Source organism: Eucyclogobius newberryi, unplaced genomic scaffold, assembly GCF_026437365.1.
Source record: "Eucyclogobius newberryi isolate DKJ021-1_F unplaced genomic scaffold, fEucNew1.0.hap1 SCAF_5, whole genome shotgun sequence".
NCBI lineage: Eukaryota > Metazoa > Chordata > Actinopteri > Gobiiformes > Gobiidae > Eucyclogobius > Eucyclogobius newberryi.
Window position 1 is genome coordinate 37,788,697 of NW_027316167.1, and position 12,510 is coordinate 37,801,206.

At 37.6% G+C, this 12,510-nt stretch overlaps 1 protein-coding gene across 2 annotated transcripts in view; it reads left to right on the forward strand.

Annotated features, from left to right (window-relative positions):
* map2k5 (mitogen-activated protein kinase kinase 5) overlaps positions 1–12,510 on the forward strand; it is an 87,134-nt gene that overhangs the window by 46,212 nt on the left and 28,412 nt on the right. For both annotated transcript variants that reach the window (XM_072465881.1, XM_072465880.1), the window contains 3 exons: positions 634–663; positions 6,350–6,376; positions 6,618–6,650. In XM_072465881.1, the coding sequence (XP_072321982.1) occupies positions 634–663; positions 6,350–6,376; positions 6,618–6,650 (90 nt within the window). The remainder of the gene's footprint in view (positions 1–633; positions 664–6,349; positions 6,377–6,617; positions 6,651–12,510) is intronic.

Below are 12,510 nucleotides of genomic sequence, written 5' to 3' on the forward strand. Positions count from 1 at the left end.
CCACATCTCTTTTTGTCAGAGTTCTAGTTCTATAGGTTAAGATTGGTAAAAAAAATTCAGGAAAAGCTCATTTGATCATTTTTTTGTGTTTAATAAGTGTCTAGTTTTGATATAGGTAGTTTTAGTATATATTTTTACAACCCTATACACAAAATACAGGCAATGCTAAACATAGTAAATATAGATTTCTTAACCGCTTTTAGATGAGCCAATGTTTCCTTTATTTCTTGACGATACTCATGCAACCAAAAACGTTTCCAAAAAATTACAAATACTTCATTCATAAGTATGTTTAATATCAGATCAATTGAGATCTCAGACATTTTTATACTGCGGTCGCTCAGGGTCCAAACTGAATCAGAATAAAATGCTTTGTTTATATTTGATAATCTCATACCTTTTAATGAATTCAAAGCACTTGATAACGATAACCCACAAAGACAGTGCTCTTGCTTTGCATGATTGTATTCAATATTGTGTGCGTAAGTGTGTGTTTATGTATTTGTTAACTTACTGAATGTTTTATTGATAGTTCATTTGAGTTTCTCTCATTGATTTTCCCCTGTATAAATAAATAAATTACTTTGTGGTACTGATGTTCATTTTCTCTCTCTTTTTGCCTTTACTCCACAGTTGTCTCTAGGCATGTTTCCATATCCACAGGTAAGTCTTTAAGTCCCACATGCTTTTTGGTCCTGTTTTTTTTTTCTTTAGAAATTACAGTCACCCCTTTTTACTCAGCTGTGCTTGACAACTTTAAACATGGTTGGCAGCTGTCTTCTTGACATATTGCATTAAGTTAAAATCCAGCTCAAATGTAATTGCCGACCACAGAAGTTGCTTACCAATCCTATCAAGTCTTAATTAGGCCTTTAAGATGGTTTTATCTCTCTAATCCCTGTTGAACAATCTGCATCTAGTTACCTCGTTTTACCCTGATCCTCCTAATTTAACCCAACGCAATGAGGCATATTGTAGTTAACACAAGTTTTGTATCTAAAAGTTTACAATACATTAAAGCAACAGTATATTTTTTTTATTAAGTTTTAACAAAGAAACAGACTTATAACCATAAATATAAAAATGTTTGGATGTTTGTCAGCAAAAAAATATTGCTATTGTGTATTACATGTTTTGTGTATTACATGGCTATGATAATAGTAGCTGGGTTTTAAATGATATCACAACATTTTGCGTTAGTGTTAAAGTTATAGTATATATTTAGATGGAAGATTGTAAAATTAAAATTAGCAGTTCTTTTGGATAATAGATATTGTCACTCATACAAATGATTAGGTTCAACTTCTGTGCATGTTGTTTTTGAATACTTCTTGCGAGAATATAATTAAATCGACATGGAGTGAGTTCTCATCATTCTAGAATCTGGAAACACACAAACATGAGCAGCCCTAGTTTACATTCACGGGTTCACTTCAAAAGTGTAACTTTGCTCATATGAAATGGGACACCTCTTTGTGTTTGAGTGGTGTCGTGGTATCTGGCAGCGCTCCCTCCTCAACTCAGTGTTAATTTTCCCCCTGGTCCATATGGCGCTGCAGACAGTTCACCTGCAGGCTGTAGCAGCACAGAGCGAGCACATCCAGCTCGTCAGGCACAGCCAGCCAACGTCCTGAGGCTGGAGCTGTCATCTCTCCACAGCTGTCTGAGCCTGCAACACCACGCCGCGCAACTACACCCGACATGCGCCACTACTGCCAACATCCGTCACTACACCAACACGCGCCACTACACCCGACACGCCACGACACCCGGCAGACGCCACTACAACCAGCAGACGCCACTACACCCGGCAGACGCTACTACACCCAACACACGCTACTACACCCGACACACGCCACCACTGACAACACACGCCACTACTGCCAACACACGCCATTACACCCAACACACGCTGCTACACGCTACACCCAACACACGCCGCTACACCCAACACACGCCTCTACACCCTGCACACGCCACTACACCCAACAGACGCCACTACCCCCAACACACACCACTACACACCATCACACCCAACACATGCCACTACACACCATTACACCCAACACACGCCACTACACGCCATTACACCTAACACACGCCACTACACGCCATTACACCCAACACACACCACTACACCCTACACACACCACTACACCCTACACACGCCACTACACCCTACACACGCCACTACACCCTACACACGCCACTTCAGCCAACACCCAAACCACAAACAGGTCGGGCTTACTGCCGGCAATGCGAACACAGCTCCTGCTCCAATCAATCAAGGACCGGACATGGAGCACCCCCTCAAGGACACCACGAAGGAAACAGTCCAAAGTCTTCCCCAGATTCACAAAGCACTCTGGACTGGTTGAGCAAACTCCCATGAACCCTCGAGCACCTGACGGAGAGTATAGATCCAGTGCTCCACGACCGGGACAAAAACCACACTGCTCCTCCTGAATCTCACTATCGGTCTGATTCTCCTCTCCAGAACCCTGGAATAGACCTTTCCAGGGAAGCTGAGGAGTGTGTTCAACGTGTATATCTAACAAGAAAAGTGTTTTATTGCTCACAAATACCGTAAATAACAGGCATTCTTAAGTAACGAGTCAACTGATGATTTTGGCCATCTCCGTGGAAATATTACTGATCGTGGGGAAAATCTTGGTTGTGGGTCTCACAGTGAGAAAAGACAAAGATTAAATTTAGAACTGTTGAATGACCAAAGATGGGCAGTGATTGATATAAAGTAGTTTGGGACAAGAGAAGACTAAAATATGAACTGCTAACGTAACACAAGAATAGCTTGTAGAATAATTTTTGTAGTCCAGTTTCTTGCAGACTCGAGTGCAAAATGTAGCTAAAATTATTGCAGTCTTTGCAAATAGTGATTTCAATTTGATGATGATTAATCCTGCAGCCCTCTCAAAACTCTTTTTAAGTAGTACTTTCTTAAAAAAAAAAAACTGTTTGCCTGTAAACTATTTCACAAGCTTGTCTTCAAGTGTGTATTTACTTGATTCTCCGCTGTGATGGGTGCGTGACAGATACGGCAATGTAGTTTTTGAGTGTGTGCGCTGTGCTGCCGTCCCCTCGCGTTTGCCATGATTAGAGCTGGTGTCTTTAATTCCCCCTCACCACATGCTCCATTCATTTGCATACTTTGTCAAGAGTTAATGGTGTTTCTGCGCGGCTCGCTCTAAAAGTCTTTGAAGACTTCAGAGCCGTATGATGTGTATACAGCCGCCAGCACTCTTCTCTCTGATTGATTTGTTGCCGTTTGTTTTCTCCATGTTTTTGTGGCTCCTCGTTTTGTCACACTTTCGTAAATTCACTGACATATCTTCTTAAAACACTGTAAGGTTCATCAACCCCCATTACATTTTAATTTATTCACCAGATCATAATGTTGATCATTATTTTTTGCTTCGTAAAAGAGCTCTAAAGTAAAGTTTACCACCACAGTACTTTTCATATGCATTTGCTGAACTTGCAGCTTGGGTAGCCAGATTTAAGAGTAGAAAAGTTTGCTGGTTCAAACCTTGACTCAGAAGGGCAGATTGGCAGCTACAGTTCAGTCAATCTTTTCCAGAGTAACAGTGGCTACATTTTGTAATTTGCTTTGATGCTGATGGTACTTCAGTGTACTTGCAGTGTAAATATTGCCCATGGGTGGGCAATATTTACAAAAATCTTGACTTTGTACTTTAATTTTTCTTTCCCACAGTAATGATATTTTTTCAATATTTCAATATCATTTCAATCAAACAGAAATATGCTAAAACATGTTTTTAAGTGTAAAAATTAAAGGGGCTGTACTTGTTTGCTTTATAGGTCAAAATGAGACCATTGTGTGCTGTGCTGCATCCATGTTTGCATGCCAGATGTTGTTTTTGTCTGTGAACGCTGTGAAAAGTGCTTATAAACTAATTGTGGGGAATAAATATGATGGTCAGTATACATGAGAATGTGATGAATAACTCTGGACTGCTGTAAACATTTAAAATTTTACATTAAACCAGTTTTTAAACCACAATTCACATTCGTCTCATACCTAAATGTGAATGATGTGATTTATTTTCATTTTTTTAATTAGCTTTTTTGCTGCATATTTTTAAGTTAATAATGTACTTAAAATATTGAATGTTTTCAGCATTTACAATGATATATGAATTTTGATGATCTGCCTACCTCTAACTTGAACAGGAACAAAATCAATCAATTGTGAAGCAGAAGTTCCCATACACCATTCCTATTTGTTTTGTTTGTTGTTAACTGTAACAATACCTCCTCAAATGATCATCTTTTGTCACTGATTAGATTTAAAACCTTAAAGAGTTTTAATGGCACTTGTTCATGTATGTGCCAGTGTGATGGACAGACAGCCCTGTGCCTCGTGTGCGTACAAGTGTATTATATTACACACATAATAGAGTGGGGAACAGGGTGCAGATGTATTAAAGCTCTAATGTCTATCCAAGCCACCTACAAGAAGAAAAACTACTCAATTATGCTTGAATAACTTGTTCCTCCACTATCCAATTTCAACTTGAACAGCTTGCAATTTGCTCCTAGTAATTATTTCTGAGCAAATGACTTTTCTATAGTTGCCTGTAATGCATCTGAATCAGGCAAACTGGATGTGGAGCACTCGAAGTGTCTCCTGGTATTTACAGAGTATGCAAACCTGTATTTAATTGAGTGAATCAATAAGTGCTTTAATGCACTGTCAAACCAATGGGCGAAATGTGAAATTTCTTTCCAGACAAAGCCAAGTCAGAACTGAAGTTTGTGGCTTGCACTTACTGTAGTTTTGCCTACCTTTATAATGGTAACTTCAGTAAGAGCTCATGATGCAGGTTTATTGTATTTACGTGTCAAAAAGACGTCAAAATAGACAGGCATTTTGATACATAAGTGGTGATACAAGACTAGTTACGTTTTTTCCTGGTACTACAACAGAAGTAGATCACCATACATTAAACGTATACATTTAACCTGCAATAACTAGTAATAGAAACTTCCTGTTCAAAATTGCAAAACTGTGACATTTCACCGCAAGAAGCAGCAGATTTTCATTTGTTTTTTTTAAGTAGCTATTAAATATTTTTAGAGCACCTACACCTCAAATGATGGGTTAAAAATGTCACAAAGCCATTTTTCAACAATAAAGCACATGCTACGGGAAAAGCCACGATGAAGATGCAGGGTTTTGCAGTTCAGAATTAGAAGTCAAGAGTCCCATATTTATTGGTATTTAGATCAGTATTGCAGTTTAGAATGAACAAATGGTAAAATAATAACCTGTGTTATGTTATTTGTTATAATTTAATACTAAATACCAAAACAAAAAAAATAACATATTACTGTGCCTTTAATATGATCTTTAAAGGCATAGTATGTAACTTTTTAGCCAAGAAAAAAACTAAAGCAAAATCATATTTTTTTGTTGTAATTTTAAATGTTTTCCTTGCACTACAAATCTCCTTACTCTGAGCGAGCTTGCATCTTGCTTGTTGTTCCTTTGGCTATAATATTCCATTGTATAGCATAAAGCGAATCCCTCTCCATATTTTGTCGCCAACTGTTAAAAAAATGTTATAAATATGTATCCCAACAAATGCAAAGAAAATGCACGCACGAAAAATATTCAGACCCTAAATTTTGTTCCAGCTATTTATTGAGCGGTGAAAGTGAGAGCGTGAGATATACAGAGTTTATCGTGAGTTATCATATATGTTGTTGAAAGTATTCACTTGTATTGTAGTACGTGTCAAAAATATGCAAATGTTGTTGAGTAAAAAAAACTAGAAAGAATCTAAGTGTTTAGCAATTGCTATTATTTTACATTTGCATTTCACAAAATGGGAAGAATTAAAAAGATAGAATGTTTTTTTAAACTTACACTTTGGTCTAGTTCATTTGCACTTGTGTACTTATTGTTTAAGGGTTGCCATTCTAATCAAATTATCCCAATGTGCCTTGTAGCTGTGTAATTAGCTTGTCTTGCTCCATTCTCTAATGATTGTCTCAGCCTTGTACCTGTGAAACCAACATGGCTGCACGATGTCGAGCTCACATCTCCACTCATCGACAAAACCTGGAGGGCAGCTATAAAGCACTGCACGGAAATTAGCATGAGCGCCTCTTTTACCCCCATCTTCTCAAATGAGAGCAAGTCCATTAACATTTGTGTGTTTTCATTATGTAAATGGCGTTAATGCAGAGCCACAGATTGCCACAGGGAAACTATCATTTTCCTCCTAGTGATCATCATGTGTCCACGTTTATCGCCTTGATTATGACACGCTAATTACATATCGTCGCTTTCTTTGCCTTACAGATTCAGAAAAACCAAGGATCTTTAATGGTGAGTGTTATTGGATCTGCATCTATGTAATCCTGGCTGTTCCACTCCAATGGCATTTTCACTGGCAAATATTAGATTGGTCCTAAACAGCTGCCATTACACGAGGTGGCATAATAAAATAACATATCAGATCTGTTATGGCTTGGCTCGGCCTCACTGCATTTGATTAACGTAATAGATCCGCTTTCATCACATCATGTAACGTTTTTTTTTTTTAACATCTCTGTGTGTGTGTTTTCAGCCTCTCCAGTTACTCCAATGCATCGTTGATGAGGTGAGTCGCCGTCTTATGTGCTTTTGCATCTAAAGTCAGCCCTAATGGCCCGGAAAGCTTATATTTTGTTTCCTAATGAAGCAGAGCACTCAGGCGGCTTTGCTCCCTACTCGTGCAAGACCTGGTCTTATGCACCCGCCTGAGGCTCTACATACACCACACATGCACTGTGCTGCAGAGGTGCTCTGCTAACACCACACAGCCCCCACTTAGAGAGCTACCCTCTCTGCTAGGCTAGGCTAACCAAAACAAACCCAGGGACAGGTAGTTGGACAGTTTCCCAAGTTGTCTAGCTCATAGAATGCAAATGTGTTTGGCTTAAGCGAAAAGAGAGGTAGAGGTAGGAAATTAGGACTGTTCTGATATGGATTTTTTTGAGCCAATAGCCAACATTTGGCTTGCTGCTTTGGCAATTAACTGATATTTGCAGATATCTAGAATTCAAAATCCATAGCAAGGCCCACAAATATGTAAAAACCTCAGATTAAATTTTGTAAAATAATAACAAAATGTATTCATCTGGAATATATAACGGTTTGTTGCATGATTGTATACAGCTGTTTTATAGCCTTTTTGTTGTTCTTTGTTGACAAAACTGAAGACAGACGGGGAATGCTGCCGGAAAAATATATGTGCCAAATATTGGCAATTTTTTAAATATGAGCCAATATTACCTACTGTATATCGGTTAAACATGTTCTGATATTGGCGATACCGACACCATAATATCTACAGGCATGTTTTAGCACATTTCTGTGTTATTGGCCGTGATATCATTCAGAAACTATATATATATATATATATATATATATATATATATATATATATATATATATATATATATATAATTTTTTCATATCGCCCACTCCTACAAATAATGTTGGTCTTCAGTTTCTGCTTATTGAAAAAAAGCTTCACAAGTGCTTACTCAATCTATCAAACACAAGGGGGTCCATAAAACAATTAAAAGCAATTAAAAGTACATGTAAAAGACAGACAACACCATGTGTGCAGATGTCCACTCGTAGTAGTCTGTCTTTGCTAATCGTTTTTATTATTGTAAGTGCTTTTTGTGACATTACCCACAGTCCTGTAAAATATGACCCCAAACTAAATGTGGAGTTTGTATTTCCTACATATAATTGCAGAGGCAGACCACTGTGTGTGCATGTTTTATGAAAGTGTATGCTAACGTTTTTCTGCCCCAGTCTCATTCCAGCACCCTCTCTGTTGAGCTCTTTGCTGACATACACAAATGACAAAAAAAATGCCTCTCCGCGACTGCAGCTAGCCCCCTCCTCCTCATCTGTGTCGCGCATTAAACATACTATGTCACTTGTCCTTAACTGCCTATAGATTGGCCGTAATTAATAATTAAATGCTTTTGGTTGTAATGGATTGACCCCAGCTGAACTGTTCATTAGTCAAGCAGACAGAGGCATCACTCAAACTATTTTTCCTGCGCCCTTTGCCGTCTCCCCCCCGGGCGAGCGAGCCGTGTGCCGGTCGTGGTAATCCCCCGCTGCACCGCTACCGAGAGGCAACAGGATAAGCCCTGTGTAATCACGTAAAGTTTGTTAGGAGAGACGAGCTGCAGTTAAAGAGGGACAGGTTAGCTCAGGTTAGCGGACAGTATCTATTGTATTTATCTGGCTACTTTGCTCATACAACCGCATTGGTACAAACGCAGGAGACTACAATACATGGGACTTCACAATTCAAAATTATTTTTTTCTTTCTAAATAATGTTTTTCCTCCTCCAAACTTGAAGTGAACAAAATGTCTTTCATAAATTATACATTTAGAATTAAGTTGTGTTTCATTTCATTGAATTTTTCACAAATGTATTTTCAAAATGTGTGACTGTAACACTTTACTTGAAAAAAGAAAGATACGTAAAACTACACGTGTATCTCTACTTTGAAGTTAAAAAGATATAATACGTTTAATGCTGTAATCTAAAGTGTCCTGTGGCGTGACATGGAAAATCACATATTTAAAGCTCATTTGGCATTTATGCTGCAGGACCAGCTCTGGGCTTCAAGGTTTAAGACACAATTAGTCCAACCACTCTAATTAAATATCAACATGCACCAGTTTGATAACTTTAATTTCTAATTGTAAAAAAGAAAAAAGGAAAAGCGGCTACAGAATAATTATTTTTTTTGTCACATTTTTTAAGTGAATGTGCTATGGTGTGATAGGTGAGGTCACAGCGCTCAAAAGTATGTAATGCTGGAAAATATTTTTTGATTTAACAACAGAGGACAGAAAAAACACTTTACATCCTCAAACATCAAGTACCCACATCTACTAACTATTTTGATTTACATAACAGAATGTATTTCATTATTTTCTTTGAATGAATGTATTTATGTATATAGTACAATACTATTTTTTTTTCTTCTTTTGAAATTTAGCCTTATCTTTGAGTCTCAAGTCAAAGAACCCCAATTTCTTATCCAACCTAAGAATTATTCTAAATATTTATATCATAAACCTTTAAAAAAAATATATATATATATATATATATTTTTTTTTTTACCAGAAAAACGTATTGCAGCTTTATTTCAAAAAATGTAACCTGTTTTACTCTATAAATGCTTGAGACTATAGAGACAAATTTAAACTTGTCTGTTTACAGTGTAAAGTCTAGAAGCATCAACAATGATGAAGGAAAGATGAGTTAAAATAGGAGACATGTTTGTAGAGTTCTAAACTACAAGGTTAGAATTTAGCAGATAATAAATACAAGGCTTCATGGACAAACCCAGAGGATTAGTTCTCTGCAAAGGACTGTATCAGGATTACATTACCTATGTTTAAACTGTGGTGTTGTGATTTACTAATTACAACCATTCAAATTTCCTGTTTGATTCGATTAGGATAAATCTTAAAGCCTTAGCAGAGACTACTGTGAGAGCCCCTTAAAAACACGTCATCCGTTTATACAAAACAAAAAAACACATTGGGCTTATCATAGTTTTGGATGCAAATGTGACGGTGTACAGCCACAAAATCAATCATATAGGACACCAAAGTATTGCCAAAAATATATCCTGAGTGCTTTTGTCCATGGAAAGTATATTTGCTGGAAACAGACAGCTCTACATTAATCGTTCAGACTCCATCTTGGAACTCCTGTGCATCCTGCCATCTGCTTGCTGCCCACTCTCATTAATGCACCTCTCCGCCGTGCTGGTGAATAGCAAGCGGCTCCACTAATAAAGAACTCCTACTTTATTTTCAAGCCTGTAATTACTGATCTAATTTCCCCCTAATAATCGCTCCATGGCAATCACATGTATATTTACTTGTAGCCGTTCGCGTTTGGTGCAGCAGGGATAAAGCAAGCAGCCCGGGGTACTTTCATCATAGGGTTTGTCTTTGTCCTGTCGCCGCTGCCACATCAAAGCGCTGGCAGCACAGAGCGAATACATGCATAAATATGTGTGTTTGCAATCGGTGCATGCAAATATAGACCGCTTCGTACGGACAGAAACAAATACCGCAAAGGTGATCTGAATCCTGTAAGAATAGATATTTAACTTTTCCTAAGGCTGCATTCACACTAGGGCTGCAACAATTAATCAACTAATAGTGAGTCGACATGAAAAAATATTTGTAGTCCTATATTGATAACGGTAATCCTTATCTGGACTAATCGGACTTGAAAACATACATACAATAAAAAGACAGTGGGATTATTAAATTAAAATGTAAAAAATAACTTTATTTGCAGAAATAACTTTATTTGTAAATACCTATAATCTTTGTTGAAGAATTCATTCTCCATATTTAAATTTATTTGGTTTGTAATCTATTTAATAAGTCTCAGTGTACTTAATAAATCATATTTTGACTAGTCAACTAATCCAAAAAATATTTATCATTAATTACAGCCTTGATTTACATTTGCCCTGGTTTGATCTTGGTTTGGTCTTGGTTTTGTCCTGGTTTGGTCCTGGTTTGGTCCAGTGGTCCAGATGTAGACTTGGTTTGGTCCTGTCCTAGACCAAGTTTAGTTCCATTAACAACAAAATGTTGTTAGTGCAAGTGTGAATGCAACCCAAAACATTAAAGTAAGTAATGTCATATTTTTTTAGCTTAGATTCTATAATACTACACTAATATAAATTGTATATGCTTTGATTTACATGGCCAGAAAAAAATAAGTCAGATAATTAGAATAATCAGATCAGAGAAATTAGATAATTAATAATAATAATGATCCGATTTTTGGTGTGCATATAAACACAGCCAATCCTTCCTATTCCTCTATGTTTGCATTAGTTATCATCACTAGCCATAGACACTACGGTCTCCCGTTGTACAGTATGCTGCTGCTTTTTATTGCGTTAACGTGTGTTGGCCTGAATCCGCTCGCTCTCAGAAAGCTGAAGCTGAGGTGGACATTTCTTTTGGTCCATTCTGTCTCGTATTGCTTGATCAATTTTACATTTGTGTAAGCCCAAAGGAAGTTTGTTTTGTAACGTTTTAGCATTGCCCCGGAATCCTGATGTTGTATCAAATTCCATTTCACAGTGGTTGAGTTTACCTATACCTCCAAAGATGTAACTTGAATAGACAAGGACCAGACTAATTCTTTGTATAAGAGAGAATACTAAAATGGACTACGAGTCTGCTGTGTTGGCCTGGGCCTCTCTGTGCGTGTGAACATGTTTGCTGATGATTCGGTCCTTCCCTCCCAAATGGAGTACACTGCTCTGTGTACGGTGCTCAAGGGCATTTGTTTGTCTGCACATGCAGCCACTCTATGATATATTGCTCATCCGGACGGCGGCAGCACACTCAAGTGCAGTGAGATTAGAAGGGCCTATTTCTTTGTTAATTTAAATGGCGTCATGCATCATGCTTTGCAGGAGGCTGCCGATCAGAGCATTAAGGAATGGAGAATACTGCCCAGAGGTGTTTTTAATGGCACAGCAGGGCTCCACATATAAAGAGGCCTCATTTCCCCTGCATTTGAATAAAGCTCTGGCTAGGGACCGCAGCTCAGGGTTTTCTGCTTGGTAGGCGAGGGTTTTGTCCAAGGAATTGTTTGCATATAAAGGTGGAAAACTGTACTGTTGGAGGTTTTTGTTTTTATGTCTAGTAGAGACACAAACGCAGCTATTCGCCCTCATTTATCAAACTTCCATACGGTGAAACGGCGTGTTTTATTGGTGTATGACCAAAAGGAGGGGCATTTTGTTATTTATCAATACATGACGTGACAGTACAGTGCACACAAGTAGTACGGCAAGAGGTGTACAATGTACGCAACTTTGAACAATCGTCAAACTGTTGCTTGTTTTTGTTAAAATAACTCTAATTTGTTCTTCAGAAAGTTTGATTTCATAAAGCTGGTCACAAACATGAGGAATAGTTATAGTGGTCTCGTTAATCGCACATTTGTGATTTTTCTGGTGACTATGTTTCTGGTGAAAACATCACTAAGAGTTTTCAACATGTCCTGAAAAATACTCGTGGATCATGTGCATCTATGTTATATCTGTAGAAGTTTTTTTATTTATGTTTTTATTTGTTCTAAATCAGTTCTACATTTATATCATATTGTGTGTGCTCAATATTTCTAGTTCACCTAGAAATATAGACCTTTTACTTCAGTGTTGACCAGCCATGTAAGTGATTCAACCTTATTGAAAATTGTATTCAAATTCATCATCACCCTAATATCTTGTTTTCCAATAATCACTCCCATTACAGAATGTGATTGTACGTTGTTTAAAAAAAAAAAAAAATCTGAAAAAGGCTTGTTTTTCCAATAACATTGTGGACAAAAGAGGGTCAATGTGCCGCATCTGTTAACAGGACACGCTTAATTGACTTTTTATTG